Source organism: Marmota flaviventris, chromosome 6 (assembly GCF_047511675.1).
Source record: "Marmota flaviventris isolate mMarFla1 chromosome 6, mMarFla1.hap1, whole genome shotgun sequence".
Lineage (NCBI taxonomy): Eukaryota > Metazoa > Chordata > Mammalia > Rodentia > Sciuridae > Marmota > Marmota flaviventris.
The window spans coordinates 76,574,353-76,596,772 of NC_092503.1; the positions used below are offsets into that span (position 1 = coordinate 76,574,353).

Sequence of the window (22,420 nt, forward strand, 5' to 3'; positions counted from 1 at the left end):
ATGAAGCTCAGCTGATTCTTAGATAAGACTCCAAATTAGGATTTACAAACATGTAAATTGATAAAATCACAAGAGTAGAGATTACACTTTAAAATTTAAATGGAGAAATAAACAGAGATATACAACCAGAGAATAATAGAGAGGAAATTCTATTTAACTAGAAAAGGACTGGAGGAGAGAAAAAAGATTGTTACAAAAAATGAGAAAAATGTTGGCTAAGGTAAAATTAATTGATATATTACTAATGAGCTACAAAACAGCTAAAGAAGTGCTACATGATATCCCTTAGAGGGGAAAAAGAAGACAGTAGGGAGGCATGAAGCATGAGGAAGTTCCTATTAGCCATCAGGGAGCACTGCCAGCTGGGGACAGGGGGATTCCTCCCTTGCTGAATGAGGATGAGGAGCTAGCTAGAGGGGGCGCGGCACAGGAAAAAGTGTGTTAACTAGCCATTGCACACAGGGAGCTTCAGAGCTGGTCAGTTGTAATTTCAGAAATGTTAAGATTGTTTTCTTTTTTGAGTACATCATTCCTTTAGTGAAGATGTAGCTATTTACAAAATCATTTACAGGGAAATTGGAGACTCCTCCCACCTTCCAGTTCTGTAAAAACATTGCTGCTTCATTAAGTAGTGAGAGTTAGTTTATGCAAGCAGTCACCTAGCTATTTATTAAGTTAGTTTATGCAGCAGTCACCTAGCTATTCAACACAGTTTCTTCAAGAAAAAATCATAGTGACTTTTCTTGATGACCTCTGCTGAGTCCCAGTCTGCAAAAGGATTTAAAAAGGTTGGCCTCAGTAGCAGGGAGAGAAAAGACTCCCAAACCATGATGCCCAGGAGAGCTCCCTGCTGAACTGCCAGCTGTGGAAAAGCAGCCAGCCAGGAAAGAACAGTTTAGGAAGAATATTCCTCCTTTCCAGCTGGTTTAGAATTAAAAATTTAACTCATTCCAAAGCACCTAGTGATGATTTTAGGCCATGGACTAGATGCTACACTGTTACTACCTTTTCTGATGCCTTTGGTCTTGCCTTAGAATCAAAATAGCTGTCAAGGTTCTCTTAAACTCTCTAACAAAGCTAATCCCACATAGGTGAGTGTCCCCAGTATCTTTACTGGTGCCTTCCAGAATTCCATTTAAGATATAAACCTGGTATTGTTGCATTCAACTACGTTTCCACAACAAGGATTAAAAAGTACTTAAGTATAATTTTATTCTACTGTGCATCAATGCCATATACAAACATAAAATTATTTGGATCACTTAATTTTTACAGCATTCCATGTTTTAATATTAATAACAAAGACATAAACGATCATTTCCTGAGTTAACAGTGCAATGTAAAATTTAATCTGTATTGCTAATAAGACATTTTATAGCATAGAAATGTGATCAAAGTGATCATTTACTTTATCATGTCCCAAAACACAAGTGCTTATTGTAGAACAGTGATACAGTTTCAATGGTAAGGGAATTTGTAAGGAATCCTGTTGTTGCCGTGATTGACTTTCCAGGTCAAGTATCAATAGTAAAATAAGTTATGTATAAAATAAAGCTGACAAATTACCTATACTGAAGGAACAGTTGATTTCATTTAAGAAACTGAAATCTGGATTCTAGTTAATCTTTTAATATATACAAAAAATGTTCTCTTAAAAAATTCTAAGTAATCACAAATTTAGATAAACTAATTGAGTAAAATACAATCACAACTCTTCATTATGCTGTAAAACTATGGATCTCATCTTTGGAAAAGTTAAGGTCATGAAGCAACCTGAAAAACAAATAAAAAAACACATGTTTCTTAGAGAAAATGTTTAAAAATAAATAAGTTTATCATTATATCACAGTAGTTTTTCATTTTCTCCATTTCTTATGTACTTTTTTAAAAACACAAATTATCACTTCTAAAAATACACAATAATTTCTAAATGTCATTAAATATCTAGTCAGTGTTCAAATTTTCAATTTTTTTCCATAAATGCCATGGCTTCTAAAATTGTTGTGAATGAGGATTCAATTACAACTTACTCACTGCAATTGACTGGTATATTCTGATATATAAGATCTCTTTCCTCCCCCAATTGCCCATCATGTCCTACAATCTGTGTTGGAAAAAAAAATCAGAATTTTAATTCTTGAGTCTTCCATAGTCCTCATTTTGCTGCATTCCTTTCATATTCCTTAGTCACATGTATCTTACGTTGTTTTATTCTCCACAATTTAATAACTGAATCCAGGGGCCTCATCAGATACAGATTTACCTCTTTTTTTTTTGGTACTAGGTATTGAACCCAAGGGTGCTTTACCATTGAGCCACATCCCCAGCCTGGTTTTTGTTCTTTTGAGACAGGGTCTTGCTAATTTGTTTAGAGCCTTGTCATGTTGCTGAGGCTTGGCCTTGAACTTGTGATCCTCCTGCCTCAGACTCCCAAGTGGCTAGGATTACAGGCATGTGCCACCATGCCCAGAAGTTTTAATTCTTTTTGGCAAAGTTTTTACAGGTAGTATTTGTCCAGTCCGAGGCACATCACATATGATGCCTCTCTTATTGGATGCTGGCAATCATGGATAATCTCTGTATAGATCCATTAGTTCATTCAGGGCCCAAATTGGCAATATTCTATATCTATCATTTTTTCTTTATTAATCAGCTGAGGAATTCTATAAAGACAGACTTCTCACTTATTATGTTGCTATTCAGTAAAATGGCTCATGTAGGAAAAGCAGAATAAATGCTTGGTTTTTCCCTTTATTCATCAGTTTTCAAAGTTGATTTCCCTGGCATTCTATTTTCATTCTGCCTCATTGAACAGGAAAAGGCAGCATACTGCTAAAATATAATTCAACTTGGAAAACAGTAAAAATGGAGACTTAGAAATAGCTGTTTCAAATGCCTCTGAAAATAACAGTCATTTATTTAATACTTACAATATTATATACAGTTACTGTGCTAAGCATTTCACATTAAGTATCATTATTCATTCCTGTTTATAGGCAAGTGCACTAAAGCTTAGAAAGGGTAAGTAGCTGACCTGAGGACACCCAGTAAATGACTACAAGATGACTATAAGTGGTAGGGCTAGAATTAAAGCCTCACTGGCAGCTTCCAGAGCACACATATTCACATGAAGGGCCAGTACAGGACAGAAGTCCTGAAACAGTAGCCAATCCTCCCCCTATCTGAGCCATCCTACCTTTTGAGCCATGCATCTGTCCCCTCCAACCTAAAGGGACTTCACTCTAGCCAAAACTATACCCTTAAAGCGTCTACCCTCCTCCTTTCTCTGCTTGTAATACTATCCTATATTTCTTTTGATTGGTAACATCTTAGTCATCATTCAAAGCACAAGTCTTTTCTAATCATGCTGTGCCTGTCTCCCTAATACACCCCCCTTCAGGTAAAAGTAACTTCTCTCTGAATTTCCATACTTCATTTTATCTCTAGTAAGAGTACTTGTGATATTCTGTGTCATATTTTAGTTATTAGTATATGCATTTGTTTCTACCACCAGACAGTGTGGGCTTTCAAAGTCATGAATGTTTTATTTGTATCTGTGATAAAGTGGTAGTTAGTGGATCAAAAGGTCATTATTGGCCAAGTAGTTATGAGCTGTTTTTGTGTATTTTTTACAAAAATAGGATTCTAAGTTTTTCTCTGTTATCATATCATAAAAATTAACAAAATGTTCACCAAATATGCAGGATATGTTTGGGATGTTTATACAGTTGTCCCTTGGTACAGGAGGAGACTGGTTCTGGGAATCATGTGGATGCCAAAATTTATGGATGCTCAAGTCCTCTCTATAAAAAAATTTGCATCTGATGTAGTACATCCTCACATACACTTTAAATAATCTCTAAATTACTTGTAATATCTACTATACTATAACTGTTATATAAATAGTTGTCCAGTACAGATACAATGTTTTTCAAATATTTTTTGATCCATGATTATTGGAATCTATGGATGTGGAACTCAAGGATATGGAAAGTCAACTACTTATAACCTATGTGGCAGAAATGAGATTAATTTTGGAAGGTCCTAGGAAGAGTATTTTAAAGAAACTTGTGTTACAGAACAAAAACCATGATATTATAAAAGACTCATGTCATTATCAATAAAAACAGGGACACGTTACATGCATTAAGATGGTGAGGACAAGGAAATCAAAGAAATGAGTCATTAACTAAGAGTCACAAGGCTAGATGTTATGAATTGCAAGTACAGATTTGAATCAAGCTATATCTCAAAAGGCAACTCTATGCAGCATGGTCAAGGGTAAGTAATATCAGGTATTCATTTGTAATGATTAATGACACTCCTGGGCTTTCTGAGAATACCAGGAGTATAGTACTGAAAGATTAGCTGTGAAGCAAAACTGAGAAAAGAGAACTATACAGATGACAGTACATTTTTAAAATGCAAAAATACTAAGGTCATGAGTACCCTCTATTTAATGCATACACACTGAGGCTCTGGTATGCAAGGAATGTGTTTTCTATATGTTGTCAGGAACCAAAATGAAGAAGACATGGTCCCAGCACTCAAAAAGCTCATCATTCATGGAGGGAGACAATGTAGTTCTACCAGGATGGCTATAAAACAGATTCCTTCTCTTTCAATGCTGAAGGGTTTATGATTCCAATCATTTAAAAGTATCATTATACTGCAATCTGTGCTCATGTAGTTCTAGCCTTTTTCCTATATATATATATATATATATATATATACACACACACACACACACACACACCCACACCTTTATTGACAAGGATCAATTTTTTTTATAATTAAAATAAAAATAAAACCCCAAGATAAAAAAAAATTATCTAGAAAATGTCAGGTTTAGTCATGTACTGAAAAGAAAAAGCAGGACATTTATGGCAGTCATATTTCAAAATCATCTAGAAACCCAACAGTGGCTGCATTCAACCAAATATTTTATAGTGCCATTTTAGAAATAAATCATATCAAGGTGAATTTTAAATAAGATGGCACCACCATTGAGAAATCATTATCTGGGATTCAACTACTAGTCTTGCCTTTTATATGTTCTAATTTCTTTGGGTCTAATTGCCTGGTTTTCAATCACTCTTTTTGTTATTGACTAGCTTTTACCCAGTTGCAGAGAATGAAGACTGAAAGCCTCAATGAGATAAAGTGCTCAATAATCACTATTTATATTACAAAGCTTTGGTGGAAGTAGAGGCATACTGTCAGCCACTGGCAGAGAACACCAGGTGGCAGCTGTGTCTTACTTCTGTGTTCATATCTAACACTACACATGATCCTGGCCTCCAACCCTTCACTCATGGGAAGACTGAAAACTTTGTTGTTTTTCTAAGTCATAATAACAGGTTATTAAAGTGTAGATTCATATGAGCAGGAGGAACTGAAAGACTAGCTGAATGACTGCTTTTCAGGCAAGATTTTCATTTCAGGGTTTTCCCACCACACTGCTACTCACTTTATTCCTTGTTCTGTAAATGGTGTTGGTCCACAGATGCAAAGAAGGACTTTGGATTTTTCTGAACTTCTATTCAAAAATTCAGAAAGAAGAGCTGGTGAAATGTGTCCCTGTTTGCCCTTCCATTCAGAAGTAGGGGCTGAGAGAACATATTCAACATCAAATCTAGGGGAAAGAAACAATTTTTAAAAGTCCATTATTTTAAACATATTATTAGCATGTTTTAAGTTCAATAAAACACCTCCTCAAAAGAAAAACTGAATGTATCAAGAATGTTACATAGGTAAATCTATATTTAGTAAGGATTAGATTTTCCTAAAGATAAAGAAAGTAATTTGGTATTTTTAAAAAATCATTAGAAACAGAACTCCAAGGGATCTCAGAGATCCTCATACCTCTGTTAATAATCTGCTTGCAAAAATCACAATACAGAACAATTTCCAGTGATGTGTATTTTAATCTCTGGCTCAAATTTCTTGGATGATTTCTAGACTAAGAATCCCATTTGACTTTTACTGTTGCTGTCTCAAAGTCCATCAGCTTGTTATCTCCCTGATGCACACCTGATATAATTCTGCAGTTCACATGGTTGCACAAGCTAAAAACCTGGGTTTTACTCTGGGAACCACTCTTTACCTCATCCTCTACACCCAATTTCTTCACCAAGTCCTCTACACCCAATTTCTTCACCAAGTCCTCGCTCCTAACCCTCTACCTACTTTTCTCCATTCTCACTGCCATCATATGGCTTGTTCTGTCTTCTGTTCTTAGCTCAGGTATCATGCCCATAGGGAAGTGCTGTGGCCCCACAAGTCTAGGGTCCTGTATTATACAGGCTGTGAAAATGTATGAAAATGTTTTTCTTTTCTTCATAGCCCTTACTTCAGGTTGTAAGTATGAGCTCACTTAACAAGATCACTATTTTCCATGTCTACCTTCTCTGTTGTGTCATTAACTACAGAAGAGCAGGATCTGTGCTTGCTTTGTCCATCACTATATCCTTACTGGCCAAAAAATAGGAGCACTTAAACGCTATGAAATGGAACAGATGAAAGCAAAAGAAAGGGTATAGAATTAAAATGGGAAAGAACATCAAACCAAGTCTCAAAATATAATTTCTGACCATATCTTACCTAAGTTTTAAGTAAACTGCTGGTTAAAAGCTATAGTAAATTCAAAATTTTATACTGTACCCATTCTGATATGCTCTATTTTAGTAATCACAGTTAATTCTTCTATTTTCAATAGCATCAAATAAAATGCATTTCTACATATTCTAGTTAGTAACTGAGATACTCCTGAAGAATAGTTGAAATTGGTTCTATGTTAATATACACTTAGGAAAAAGTTGAAGTGAACAGCTTCATATGAGGGAACAAGGAAACCAAATATGAGAAGAGAAAAAAACATGGCTGGCATCACTGCCTTCACATCACTGTGCCTCAACTGGGTTAGGGTTTCCAGGAAGTGATCATCCTGGCCTAAGCAGCAGACCAAACAAGAGTGCCAGCAGGGAGATAGAGAAATAGTACAGCTCTGTGTACAGATCCCAGACTCTTGGTTTTATGGACTCATCTGTGCAATGAGATGGGAAACTACATAATCTCTTACAATCCTAACAATCTATGTTTTTTAAAATTTATTTTTAGTTGTTGATGGATCTTTATTTTATTCATTTATTTATATGTGGTGCTGAGAAGTAAACCCAGTGCCCTCACACATGCAAGGCAAGTACTCTACCACTGAGCCATTACGCCAACCCCACCCCGTTTTTTAATACTCTAAACACCTACAGAATTATATTTTAGTTCTTACCTTCAAAGTTCCTCATTTAGTATTAGCAGAGATTTGAATACACCTTACACAAAACAGCCTCATCAAACATAGGATGGACAACTCCAATCTGAATACCTGAAACCCCAAATGTTTCAAAGTCCAAAACTTTTTGAGCCCCAACATGATCCTCTCAAAAGTTTCATATTTTGGAGTATTTCAAATTTCAGATTTTCAGATTAGAGATGCTCAACCAGTAAGTCTATGCAAATATTCCCAAATCTGAAAATCTCCACAATCTGGTGCAAGCATTTTGAATACTTGATACTTAACCTATAATTTCTTTCACTAGCCTATATTTTCCTTCCTGGAACTTAAAAAAAGATAATGTTACATAATTTAGAAAGTATATTTGCTTACTGCTCCATAAGAGCAGAGTCACTGTCTGCCTTGTTCAATACTACACACAGGTCTAGCTCAATATAAGTGCACAGAAAATATTCATCAAGTGAATGAAGGAATTGATTTATAAAATACTCTCTAAAAATAAAATCTGTGCTTGGAAAAACAACGCCATGTGCTGTCATCTATGAAATTATATATGTAAATGTGTATGATTTAATAAGTGCATTTTTCTGGGAAGAAGGTTCATAATATTTCAACAGATTATCAAAGGGGACCCAATAGCAACTGAAGAACTACTGTCTTCCAATTCTAGACATTTGAGTAAAAAATGGAAAGTACCCTGTTTAATTAAAAGATCAAAAAGTAACAGATGTTCTCCTTTGGCTCCATTTCCAATGAACCTATCATTGAAATAAAATTGCTAAAATATATAAACGAATGCCAAAGTCCCTATAATCTGTAATAAGTAGCTATTCATAATTTTCCTTTATTAAGATGCTTGCAAAAAAAAGCCTAATTAGAGGCATATTTTCTAAAGACATGTACTAGATGGTGATAAATAACTGAGATATTTATATAAACACATAAATAAAATAACCTTGTGCATATTGTATTTATTCACACAGTGGTCCCATTTTACACACATAATGGAAAAAGTGAACAGACAGCATGGTAAGATTTAAGGATTATTGGAGGCTACTATCCTGCTTAACCGTCACAGGAAAGTAACATTGCTCAAATTGGAGCAGAAACAATTCTAAGTTAAGATCAAGATTTCTTTAATAAAAGATTTCTTATAACATATCAAGATTGTGCCTGTGGAATCCTCTGTCCTGGATTTTTCTGAATGAAGGCCAACCTGCGATCTTAAACAATTACAATACTGAGTTGCTAGATGCATGAATGAGTAAACATCCTGAAACTCCCTGTCTGCCCTATGATTTCAAAAGAGCCAGAGAGGACCAGGACTCTTGAAATAAATTCAGATTACCCATAAAATGCAAAACATCATAGAGGGACAGAGGGAGATAGAGATAGAAAGAACAGGCTTGTTCTGATGAATACCTATGAGGTCTAAAATGTCAATGAAAGTAAATAAGCTTGCTAGAAATTTTTATTTTAAATTAGACTGATGGTTACCTGAGATAAAAAGACTTGAAATGTACTCATTCATTGTAAATCAAGAGCAGAGCCTAAATATCCAACAAATATCCTCCTCCAGCCAATTAGCTTCCAAAACCTATCCCCTCCTTCCTATTTCTTGCATGTCTCCTACTTTTTCATTTTAACTGCCACAACTCCAAATCAGGTCCTACATCTCTTGTCTAAAACACAACTCTTAGCCTTAACCTGACACACCATTGACATATTAGTAATGCTAAAAATCCAGATTCAAATTTGCAACTTTGCTTTAAAAGCTTCAATGGTTCCTCCAACAGACTACCATTTCAGAATACTTAAGGCTCCATCTTTTCCTGTTTTTCTAGCTAAAGAAAATACTAGGAACAAAACTGGACTATGGTCTGTCACTAAAACATCAGAGCATTCTGGCCCTTATGTCTTTATTGCCACTACCAACATTTCCTTTCCTGTTCAAAGACATGCTATTTTGTTTTTCAAAGCCCAGCTCAAAGTCAGTTCTTGCATGAAGCACTGATATCGTTATTCTCACAAAAGTGTGATTACTCTCCTCTCAGTGCACAGAATCTACAGCTACTGATGCACTTTAGAACTTCTTCACCACTAGAGTAGTCTTATTTTGTATATTTTCCTATGTCAAACACATTTTGCAAATAGCATAGAAATCTAAGTTAAAGTACACAATCTTCTCTTTGTGGATATAACTGGGTAAATATACCTTGGTCCTTTGTGATTCATTTCCTTGCTGCTTGGAATTCCTTCCTTTCTCTTTCCCCTTCCCTTATTACTCAATCACTGATCTCTCTATCCACTCTCTCTCTCTCTCTTTTTTTTTTTTTAAAGAGAGAGGAGAGAGAGAAGAGAGAGAGAAAGAATTTTTTTAATTTTTTTAATATTTATTTTTCAGTTTTTTCAGTTTTCGGTGGACACAACATCTTTATTTTATTTTTTTATTTTATTTTTATGTGGTGCTGAGGACCCAGCGCCCCGTGCATGCCAGGCAAGCGTGTTACCGCTTGAGCCACATCCCCAGCCCTCTATCCACTCTTAAACAACAACAACAAAAAAACCACTATTAAGTGTATTGTACACAATAACTTCACTCTTCAGAGACTATTTGTTAAAATGTATCAACAGCCTTAGAACACTTTGATCTATTGATTATTCTGATGAAATTTTTATTCTGAATAGTTAGAGGAAGTACAGAATAATTTTTAGTCACTATATCAAATAGTAGGGGATTAGTTAAATTATGATATGTTCATATGATTTAATATAATGCCATTGTTAAAAATCACGTTATATTGCATATATTGCAGGGTTTCCCAACCAGCACTATTGGCATTTTGAGTTCCATGTTCTGTTTTGGGGGGCTTTCTGTGCATTTTAGGAAGTTCACAGTATTCCTGGCCTCTTCCAACTAGATGTCAGTATCACCTCCCCCCTCCAATTGTGACAATCAAAACATCCCTGAACATAAATGTCCTGAGGCATGTTGGGGTTGCTCTACGTTGAGAATCACTGAAACAGAAAATATTTTATATACAGAATACACTAAGTAGAAAATACAATTATAATAATAGTCACTGTGACATTATCTTAAAAAATAAATGAAATTTAATACTATGTGAAAATGAAATGAAACTTAATTTCATTTCATTTTCACATAGTAATTAACTAGATCTACTACTGCACATATCTGCCTACTGTTTTTTCTTAAAAAAATGTGTAAGATTTTGCTAGACTTTAAATCCCAACTTCTGGTGTTAACAGTTAAGTATAATAACATACCTGGATAAAATTCAGGTAAGCTGACTCTTTTTTTCTTTTCAGATTTCATACTTAGTGCCATGAAAATTGTATTGAAATAGAAACATTCTAAAAATGACTCTGAATTTCCTTTTTTCCCTCAGTTTAATTGAATGGAACAATAAGGGAAAATGAAGAGACACTCTTTGTGCTCCGCATGAGAAAACAGGCAACACAATATTTTACTACTATTGTGCCACTGTGTATAGAGAGGCACACTGTAGATGCTCACACATATTTCAGGAATGAATAAATGCAACTTTTACAAACATGCTAATTATGGACTAGGCATCTACATATGCTAACACATGAATCCAGATGCCCTATGATAGGAGTATTAATGTGTCTGTTTTACAGATCAAAAAACTGAGGCCCAGTCAAAAAAAGTAACTTGCCCAAGGTCACAAGGTTAACAAGTTTCCATTTCATAATGATATTTCAAAGAATTTTATTTGTTAATAATATTATCTGGATAAACCCTGAGGACCAGAAAAAAATGAAAATATTAGATCATATACCAATCTCGGTTACTACCCTTCCTATCCTTCCTTGTTCCACAAAGGACTTGGAAGAAAGATTAAACCTAATTCTAGACAGTATTTAATTTTTTTTTAACTACAGAATTTCAGAGCATTTTCAAAACTATTACATTATTTAATAATTGAATCAGGCAAATGTATTCAGGTAAACACATTTGTCATCAGAAACTTTATTATCAAGAACCACAAGTGACACAGGGGAGTCAAGATGTGGGAAAGGGTGATTCAAAATATATTTAAAAATTAATATCTTAAATGCTAACTAAAATACAAATGTGACTATAATTAAAACTACCTGATATTGAATCTGAACTTTTACTTTCCTTTTACGTATAGGACATGCAATTATGTTTTTGACTGAACAGTACTAACAAAATCCATCAATAAGTCTTTCAGGCTAGGATTCTCCTATTTCTACATAAAACCCCAGATTATAGTAAAATTCTTTATAAATGTTACCAAGCCATCTACACAGGCAAGGACTTTTTGTTTTCCAGTAAGGGCTTGACTTGATGTAAGTCAAAAGACACCAAGAGTCCATGGTCATGAATCAGTTTCCAACCAAGTGCCTCCAGTTAGGAGGACTGAGACTCCAAAAAAAAGTCATGGAGGGGGGAGAGAGAGAGAGAGAGAAAGAGAGAGCGCGCACGCACATGTGAGTGAGCCAGGGAGCAAGAGGAGAAAGAGAAGGAGAATAAAGAGGATAAAGACAGTTTAGAAGTCTGAACACTATCACTTCTCTCAGCAGGTGGAAGAAGTATCACTCATCTGGTGAGTGCTGTTAGAGCCAGGCATCCATAGTAAAAACAAAAAAAAAAGGGGGGGGGGGTTGGGGCCTTTCCTCATCCATAATACTACAGCCCATGTAATTCCACCAACCCAAATTATGTAGACTAAAACAAAACAAAACACAGGTGACTTTGTTAAAAGACACTTCATGTTGAAAGACTGTCTACATGTTCATTTTTTTAGGAGTTAATTTGCAGATCAAGTTTAACTCCTATTAATAGACAATGTTCATTAAAATAATGAAAAATTTCCTTTAGAAATTTAAGATTTTTTTTTTCTTTAAGGGATCTATCTCAAAAAAACACCTAAAATGTCTTTTTTTTTAAAAAAAAAAAACTTGGGGCTGGGGATGTGGCTCAAGCGGTAGCACGCTCGCCTGGCATGCGTGCGGCCCGGGTTCTTTATTTTATTTTTATGTGGTACTGAGGATCTAACCCAGCGCGGCGCGCATGCCAGGCGAGCACGCCACCGCTTGAGCCACATCCCCAGCCCAGAAATAGCTCTAAATGATTACAGAAATGCTTCAGACAGTTTGATAGTTTGTCCTATGCACTCTTCTGGTAAAAAATTTGTTCTGAAATATTGGAAAATCAAATACTCAGCAATGTCCACATGGAAGAAAAAGAAAGCCAGGTGCTAAGTTTTTGTCTATCAGCTGTGAAAACTTAGAATCATCGCCTTCTGTGATCTAAATATAAAGATCTAAATTTAATTAAATAAAAGACTTTGTGTACAAACATTGACATCTAATAATCTGTAACCACAATAAAAATATGGATTGAATATGAAAAAAAAATTTTGTTCTGAATCTCCTTTCTCACATCTTTTGAGGGAAGATGTGCTATATGGCCTCATTTAAACTATCTTCTTTTCCAGGCGCAGTAGTGCATGCCAATAATCCTAGCAGCTCAGGAAGCTGAGGCAGCAGGATCAGGAATTCAAAGTCAACCTCCAAAATTTAGTGAGGCTGTAAGCAACTTGGTGAGACCCTGCCTCAAAAATAAAAAATTTAAAAAGGGCTGGGGGAGCTGGGGCTGTAGCTCAGTGGTAGAGTGCTTGCCTTGCACATGTGAGGCAGTGGGTTCAATCCTCAGGGAGGGAGGGAGGGAGGGAGGAAGGAAGGAAGGAAGGAAGGAAGGAAGGAAGGAAGGAAGGAAGGAAGGAAGGAAGGAAAGAATTGTGTCCATCTACAACTAAAAATATTAAAAAAAAAAAAAAAAAAAAAAAACGGATGGTGATGTTGCTCAGTGGTTAAGCACTCCTGGGTTCAATTCCTGGTAGCGGAAAAAAAAATTGTCTTCTTATATTCAGTTGACTATGCTAGGCTTTTTTTCAATAAAATAACTTCTCACTTTGCTCTCCTTTCTGTCTTTGGATTCAGCTTGACATGAATTGTTTCCTATTGACTATACCAGCATTTCCTAAGGTATATACTGAGGATACCAGTGACCGGTCTATTAATAAGAATTAATGCAAACAAACAACAATGACGACAAAATGCTAAATGCTGCATAAGATATCCCACTCTTTGAAAATCACAGTGGATATTAGCATGTTAAAGGCTCTAAGAAATATTATAACATGTTTCCTTTTGCTTAATCCATTCTCATCAAATTTATTTTATCAATTGGGCCATGCCTATAATCTCAGTTGCTGGGGAGGCTAAGGTAGGAGAATTGCAAGTTCAAAGCCAGCCTCAGCAAATTAGTGACGCCTAAACAATTTAGTGAGATCTTGTCTCAAAATACAAATATAAGGTCTAGGGATGTGGCTCAGTGGTTAAGTGTCCCTGGGTTTAATCCCCAGTATACACACACACACACACACACAATAATTATACAAGAATATCCTGAATTAACAAATTAACTACTACACAGGAATATTTTCACTAAACCCAACTCAAGAGATAGATATGTATATATCTTGCTGAGTACACACACACACACACACACACACAGAGACACACCACTATATATTTTAATTTTTTGGTGCTGGGATTTGAATCCATGGCCTTGCACATGCTAAGCAAACACTCTACTACTGAGCTACACCTCTTAGCCCTTAATTTGGATCTTATCAGACAGTATTTCTTTGGGGGTAAATAGGGAGAATTACCATTATTTATATTTATAGATTTATTAATTAGTTTACTTTTTCTTTGAAGAAGTTTTCTGGTCAATTCAAATTTTTAGTCAAAGGACATAAGGCCTGCATGTACTATATGGTATTAATAGAGTTACAATCAGTATAATACCTTTCATCTTCAAATGCTAATTTCTCCAATTGGCTTCTCCAAATTATATCATCCTCTGTCTTATTGAAGAACATCAATTTCACCTTCCTTAAAAGAAAAAAAAAAAAACTCATTAAATGCAACTAATTAAACTTAAAATATGCACAAGGGGAAAGTCTAATTGAACTAGGGTGAAAGCTTTTTCGTACCAATTAGCTAACCAAAAATATCAAAAACTAAAATGAGATAAAAGAATCAAATTAAGAAAATAGGATTAGAAAAATAGGATTAGAAGAGTCTAAGTAAGAAACGATAAATGAAGGAATGAGAACAAGATTATTAAGGTCCAGTGAATAATCAATTTAGAATACCTTATAATAATAAAATAGCCTTACAAACAACAGTAGATAGAGGTAAAATTACATACCTGAGACTGGGTACATTAATCAAAGCATATTTCAGTATTTTAACCATTGGTGTGAAGCCTGTTCCAGCTGCCAATAAAAAAAGATCTTCTACTTCTTGGAGTTTGGATATCTTAAAATTTCCCTCAGGATTGCTTACTGGTACAAAATCTCCTAAATAATGAAATAAATATAAAAATAAATCAGAAAATCAAAACAAAACAAAACAAAAACCCAACAGGGAAACTGAGAAGGCTAAGTAGCTGAATTTGGAACATTCATGAGTAACAGTATCGTTACTTACTCTGCAGACTACATATCAGTGTTCAAGGTAAATGAGGGTTTTTAGAGTGAATTAGGCCTCCAAGTATGTCTGGATTATATCATTAGAGTAAAACTAATGACAAGGTTTTATTTCCCACCGTCATTTCCCAATCTGAAGTCCAAAATTTAAAACCTATTGCAAAGTCCTTATCCACAAATGTCAAGAAAGAATTGATAACTAAATTATAAGCACCTCAAAAGCATAATCTACATACATCTGTCTTGTACAACACAAGGTAGAGCATAGATATTTGTCATTTATATACTGATTATTAACCACAGAGATATGATTAGTAGCAAAGAAAATTGAAATAGAAATGTTTTCTAAAATCTAATGTTAGTAATTGTGTTAATTTCTCCTCCATCAAATATTAAAAAGATCTATTGATTAAAATAAGAAGAGTTTAATTCCTATGAAAACAAAGCAATACAGAAAAGTAATCAGATATACTTGCAGCAGGCTACCTCCCAATCTGGGAAACAACACAGTTGAGAAATCAGTGCCCAATTTCTACAGCACAGTTAGTAGGACCACCATGTTCCACTCATGTAAGAAAACTGCCATCAGGACTATATTTGGTAATTTTCAAAGTAACAAAAATGAAAAATAAAGATGTCCCTTATTTTAAAATGAAAAACATTCTAATTTATTTTAAAATGCTTGGATGGTTCCATTTTTCTCCTTGCAGGATAGTAAGGAAATTGCAATGATTGATAATTCGAATTAAGTTTCAAAGTAATAGGAACTCCTTGTTACAGTTTGAAAGGGACCATAAGGTCAGAATGTCCTTAGTAAAAAGACAGATGATTATTTACTAAAGAAGCCTCAAAGGATGATATTAACTTGATAACATTTATCCATATTCCAATCTTTCTAATGTCACAGAATCAATCAGATGCAGGCAGTAGCTGATGCTCATCAACATCACAAGAAAGTACATATACCAAAATGGCAACTAATTTACAGCTGGTATCTGGTATCCTAGACATAGTATAGGTATCCAGTGACCTGAACATTTATATGTACCATGCAGAGTATCTTGTTATCAGCATAAGAACACCTGAAGATTAAATTAATCATATATTTGATGAATGAGGGATTTTAAAAAAAAAGATGTGAATAATGTTATGTAGTAGTTCATCTAGGCCAAAATGACACTTGGTCAATTATCACTATCAGGCAAATATACAATCTCTAAGCAACACAAGTATCCATGTTAGGTCAAGATTCCCCGGCTGAAACTGGTATAATACTTCCTCTTATTCTCTGGGCTTTCCTTTTCCATGTTCTAGACTAACTCTCCAAGCTGGACATGATGGTATATGCCTAATCCCAGTGACTTAGGAGCTGAGGCAGAAGGATCACAAGTTCAAGGCTAGTCAAACAACTTAGTGAGACCCTAAGCAACTTAGCAAGACCTTATTTCAAAATAAAAATCAAATAAAAGAGCTTGGGATATAGCTCAGTAGTAAAGAGCCGCTGGGAAAAGAAGGAAGAAAGGAAGGAAGGAAGGAAGGAAGGGAGGGAGGGAGGGAGGGAGGGAGGGAGAAGGAGAAGGAGAGGGAGGGTGGGTGGGTGGGTGATTTGGTTGATGAGCATCCTAGCTGAGGCCCCTGCATGTATTTGTGAATGAGACTGACAAACCTGTGGAACTTCAAGTGGCACTTCAAGAGGAACAAGTATTTTTTGTAAAGCAAGAGATGAAACTTGACACATCATCAAAGGCTGTATAGGTCATGCAGAAGATATAATCAACGCAGATAACAGGGACCCACTGAGATCCCAGAACAACATGGTTAAATCTGTTCTCAGGGAAACATGGAGAAAGAATTGGAGAATTTAATAAACAGAAGAGAAAGACCAGTTAAGAGTCAAGTGTAAGAGACCAGTTAGAGGTCAAGAAGAAGGGATGAAAGCTTGCATTTAGAGGGTGGCAAAAGTGATATGGAGGAAAGATTAAAAATTCACTGGGAGGTAGCCTCATTAGAACCTAGTGGCTGACTGGTCTGAGAGAGAGAGAAAACGGGAAAACTCAAGGATGACTCAAGTTACCAGACTGGGTCAAGAGTGAACAGTGATGCTGCAAATAATAAAGACAGGGAACGTGGAAGACAGAATGAAGAGAAAATGACTGTGGTTGTAGGCATGTTCAGTTTAAGACATTTAATGGACATGGAGATAACTACAGGGTATTTGATATAATCTAGAGCGCAAATGAAGTTTGTGCAAAAATGAAAAATTACTAACCAATCTGAAGATGATCAAGTTCTGGTGTAAAGAGTCCAGCAGGATAGATTTTAATCAAAAAGTAGATGTATTTATTATTGGGAAGAACTGGTTCTTTGAACTCTGAAAGTAAGGAATCAAACACAGGAGTATATGGCTTTACTATTTCTGTACCTAGAAAAAAAATAAACACAGAAATTAAAATCGAAAAAGCTCTTAAGGAGGATGAAGCATACAAATTTTACATTGCTATCAGTATATATTTAAAATGAATGGGCACATAATTCTAATTATATGCTCTACGTATATGTAGTATACTTATATATACCTGAAACCTATAAATACTGAAATATTTTTAACAAATCACTACTTTACCTATAATATAGACAATCTGCTTTTATTAAACTAAGAAGGATATATGCTAACAAATTTAGACAATCATCTATTCTGTCAGCATGTAATAGGTCACAATAAAAATGGTCTTAATATTTTCCATGTATATAAAAAAGTATTTACATAATAACTTCAATTATACATAAATATTTAACAATAGTTAGTAGTGACAAACTATTTGGGGAGATAAAGAGAAGATTTCACTTTTTATTTCATATATTTTAAATTGATTAAAACAATTTAACATTATATATTACTTTGGTAAGTGAATAAAAAGAATATTAATCCAATAAAAAGAATACTTAATCCAACTATTTCTAAGAATATAGTTTTTTAAAAAAAAAGGAAAATTCATGCTAACCAAATTCTAAAAAGAAAAATCATGACCAAAATTTACTACATGGCTCCTTGACATATACAAAATTAATTTATATGCAAATTAAAAGGCATTAGCAATAACTACACTAAGGAAGATACCAGTTTTTGAATGGTAACCTGAGATTAGTGATGATGTAGAGGAAAACTTATGCCATCATAATATTCCATATCTACCAAATCCTATTTGATAGTCTGTTAGACTGATTGCTGGAAACACTACATGACATGAACAATTTACCTTTTGAAGCTTCAAAAGGCCAATAAAATACTGAATACCAATAAGGGTATTTAAAACAAGTGAGATAATTTTAGGATGAAAGTGAGGGAAAAAGAATTTGCACAGCAAGGAATACATTTTCAGAGCTTCTTATACTGGTGGTGCACATAAGGAAATCATTTATAGTCATTCACTTGTTTTGAATACTATAAATTTAACTTCATAAGTGATATACACATAATTAGCTCCTACTATGACATGCTAGTGAACTTCTAGAAGTAATATTTTTGGAGAACCAGTGTGTACCCCTTCACCTTTCTTCTAGAGTTTGGTTAGTAATAAATGACAATGCTGATGGAACCATCTCTCTGACTAGGAGCAATTTCTTTGTTCCATATGATGATGTGGAACACTCTAATTCCAATACATAGAAAACACTGTATCCAAAAACCTAGATTCAGGCTAACATGAAATCTGGCTACCCAGAAACATTTATCAATAACTTAAATGATTGCTTCCTAAATAGATTAGTATCATTTTGACCTGTTTACAAAAGAAGAAAGTGTTTCCCCAAAGCCTCCATTTGTCTTACCTGTAATAGTTAGCTTGAGGTAAACATGTTGCCCAATTGGCACCTGAAGATGAGTGCTTGGTGGAAGCATCAAACAGAAAAGTTTTGTATCATGAGTAACGTCTTCCTTGGAAATTAACTGGCATTTTCTGTAGTACAAACCTAGAAAGCAATGCATTTTTCTCTTATGGATACGTAAATTATTGTTAATATTGGGATCTGTTATCATTGTCCTTTACCACAAAGGAGAAGTTTTGGAACCCTACAAGAGCACCAGAAACCTATAGGGTAAAACCAATAACACCCCGGACTCACAGAGCTGGAAGAGAAGACACAGGAGCAACATAAAAAGACAAACCAATCAAGACACCACATTATTAGAATCCTTGGCAGCCACAGCAGGAGAAATTACAGAGAAGGAGTTCAGGATGTACATGATTAAATATTCTGTGAACTCAAAGAAGATATAAGAGAGCAAATAAAGGCAGTGAAAGATATTTCGATAAGTACCTATATAAATACAGGAAGCAAAAGATCACCTCAAAAGGGAGATAGAGGTTCTAAAAAAATTAAGCAGAAATTCGTGAAATGAAAGAAATAATAAGCCAAAGTAAGAGCTCAAATGAAAGCATCACCAACAGAGAAGACCACTTGGAAGATAGGACATCAAACAATGAAGACTAAATATATAATCTTGAAAAGAAAGTAGACCACACAGTGGTAATGGTAAGAAATCATGAGCAGAACATTCAAGAAATATGGGATAACATAAAAAGACCAAATTTAAGAGTTGTTGGAATAGAACAAGCCATAGAGGTCCAAACCAAAAGAATGAATAATCTATTCAATGAAATAATATCAGAAAACATTCCAAACATGAAAATGAATTGTAAATCCAAATCCAAGAAGCCTACAAGATGTCAAATGTACAAAATCACAACAAATCCACATCAAGGCACAATATAATAAAAATGCCCAACCCACAGAATAAGGAGAGAATTTTAAAAGCCATGAGAGAAAGGAATCATATTGCATGTAGGGGAAAATCAATTAGGATAACAGCAGATTTTTCAACACAGCCTGTGAAAGCTAGAAGATCCTGGAACAACATGTATCAAGCTGTGAAAGAAAATGGATGCCAACCAAGAATCCTGTATCCAGCAGAATTAAGCTTTAGATTGGGTAATGAAATAAAAACCTTCCATGATAAACAAAAGTGAAAATAATTTGTAGCTAAAAAACCAGCACTACAGAACATCCTTGGAAAAATATTCTATGAAGAGGAAATGAAAATCAGCTCAGGGAGGAAGTACTCTACAGGAAAAAACTTATCAAAGAAGAAAATCAAGTCAAGTTAAATAACAAAAATAAACAAGTATGGCTGGGAATACAAACCATGTCTCAATAATAATCCTGAATGTTAATGGCTTAAACTCACTAATCAAAAGACATAGGTAGCAGATTGGATTAAAAAAAAAAAGACCCAACAATATGCTGCCTCCAGGAGACTCATCTGATAGGAAAAGACATACACAGATTGAAGGTGAAAGGCTAGGAAAAATCATAGCACTCATGTGGACTGAGGAAGCAAGCAGGGGTTTCCATCCTTGTATGAAATAAAGTAGACTTCAAGCCAAAGTTAATCAAAAGGGAGAAAGATGGACATTACATACTCCTCAAGGGAACCATATACTAACAAGACATAACAATCATAAAAATATATGCCCCAAGCAATGGAGCAGATATGTTCATCAAACAAATTCTTCTCAAGTTCAACAGTCAAACTGACCACAACACAAACATCTTGGGTGATTTTAACACAACTCTCTCACCACTGGATAGATCTTCCAAACAAAAGTTGAACAAAGAAACTATAGTTTTCAATAGTACAATTAATAACTTTGACTTAACTGACATATATAGAATATTTCATCCTGCATCAAGCAGATACACTTTCTTCTCAGCAGCACATGAATCCTCTCTAAAATACATCATATAATATACCACAAAGCAACTCTTAGAAAATACACAAAAGTAGAGGTACTACCCTGCATTTTATCAGATCATAATGGAATGAAATTGGAAATCAATGACAAAATAAAAAATAAAAATTATTCTAACACCTGGAGATTAAACAATAGGCTACTGAATGAACAATGGGTTACAGAAGACATCAAGGAGGAGATTAAAAAATTCTTAGAGGTTAATGAGAACATAGACACAACATATCAAAATCTCTGGGACACTATGAAAACAGTACTAAGAGGAAAGTTCATTGCATGGAGTTCATTCCTTAAAAGAAGAAAAAGTCAACAAATAAATGACTAACATTACATTTGAAAGCCCTAGAAAAAGAAGAAGAAATCAACACCAAAAACAGTAGAAGGCAAGAAATAATTAAAATTAGAGATGAAATTGAAACAAAAGAAAAAATTGACAAAACAAAAAGTTGGTTCTTTGAAAAAATAAATAAAATTGACAGACCTTTAGCTGAACTAATAAAGAGAAGGAGAGAGAAAACTCAAAATACCAGCATACTGAACAGACTATACAGAAATACAGAAGATAATTAGAAATTATTTTGAAAACTTATACTCCAATAAAATAGAAGATATTGAAGGCATTGACAAATTTCTGAAGTCATATGATTTGCCCAAATTGAATCATGATGATATACACAATTTAAACAGATCAATATCAAGTGATGAAATAGAAGATGCCATCAGAAGCCAATCAACCAAGAAAAGCCCAGGACCGAATGGATACACAACTGAGTTCTACAAGACCTTTAAAGAAGGACTAATACCAATACTCTTCAATTTACTTCAGGAAATAGAAAAAGAGGGAGCATTTCCAAACTCATTCTTTGAGGCCACTATCACCCTGATTCCAAAATCAGGCAAAGACACACCAAAGAAAGAAACTTCAGACCAATATCTCTAATGAACGTAGATGTAAAAAATTCTCAATAAAATTCTGACAAATTGAATACAAAAACATGTCAAAAAGATAGTGCACCATGATCAAGTGGGATTCATCCTACGGATGCAAAGTTGGTTCAACATATGGAAATCAATAGACTCAAAGATAAGAATCAATAGACTCAAAGATAAGAATCATACGATCATCTCAATAGACACAGGAAAACCATCTGACAAAATACAGCACCCCTTCATGTTCAAAACACTAGAAAAACCAGGGATAACAGAAACATATTTCAACATCATAAAGGCTTATCTACACTACACCCCAGGCTAACATCATTCTAAATGGAGAAAAATTGAAGGCATTCCCTCTAAAAACTGGAACAAGATAGAGATGCCTTCTTTCACCACTTCAATTGAATCGTTCTTGAAACACTGGCCAGAACAATTAGACAGATGAAAGAAATTAAAGGGATACGTATAGAAAAGAAGAGCTTAAACTAGCACTATTTACTGACGATATGATTCTATACCTAGAAGACCCAAAAAGCTCCACCAGAAAACTTCTAGAACTAGTACTTGAATTCAGCAAAGTAGCAGAATATAAAATCAACACCCATAAATCAAAGGCATTTCTGTATATCAGTGATAAATCCTATGAAATGGAAATGAGGAAAACTATCCCATTTACAATAGTCTCAAAAAAAAAAAAAAAAACACTTGGGAATCAACAAAAGAGGTAAAAGATCTATACAATGAAAAATACAGAACCCTAAAGAAAGAAATCAAAGAAGACATTAGAAGATGGAAAGATCTACCTTGTT

The 22,420-nt window shown here is 34.6% G+C and overlaps 1 protein-coding gene across 2 annotated transcripts in view; it reads right to left on the reverse strand.

Moving 5' to 3' along the window:
* Positions 1 to 1,187: 1,187 nt before the first annotated feature.
* Cyb5r4 (cytochrome b5 reductase 4) overlaps positions 1,188 to 22,420 on the reverse strand; it is an 86,603-nt gene continuing 65,370 nt past the window's right edge. For both annotated transcript variants that reach the window (XM_027928192.2, XM_027928191.2), the window contains 6 exons: positions 18,694 to 18,834; positions 17,135 to 17,287; positions 14,586 to 14,736; positions 14,180 to 14,266; positions 5,471 to 5,635; positions 1,188 to 1,773 (listed from right to left, as the gene is read on the reverse strand). In XM_027928192.2, the coding sequence (XP_027783993.2) occupies positions 1,719 to 1,773; positions 5,471 to 5,635; positions 14,180 to 14,266; positions 14,586 to 14,736; positions 17,135 to 17,287; positions 18,694 to 18,834 (752 nt within the window). In that variant the 3' untranslated portion in view covers positions 1,188 to 1,718. The remainder of the gene's footprint in view (positions 1,774 to 5,470; positions 5,636 to 14,179; positions 14,267 to 14,585; positions 14,737 to 17,134; positions 17,288 to 18,693; positions 18,835 to 22,420) is intronic.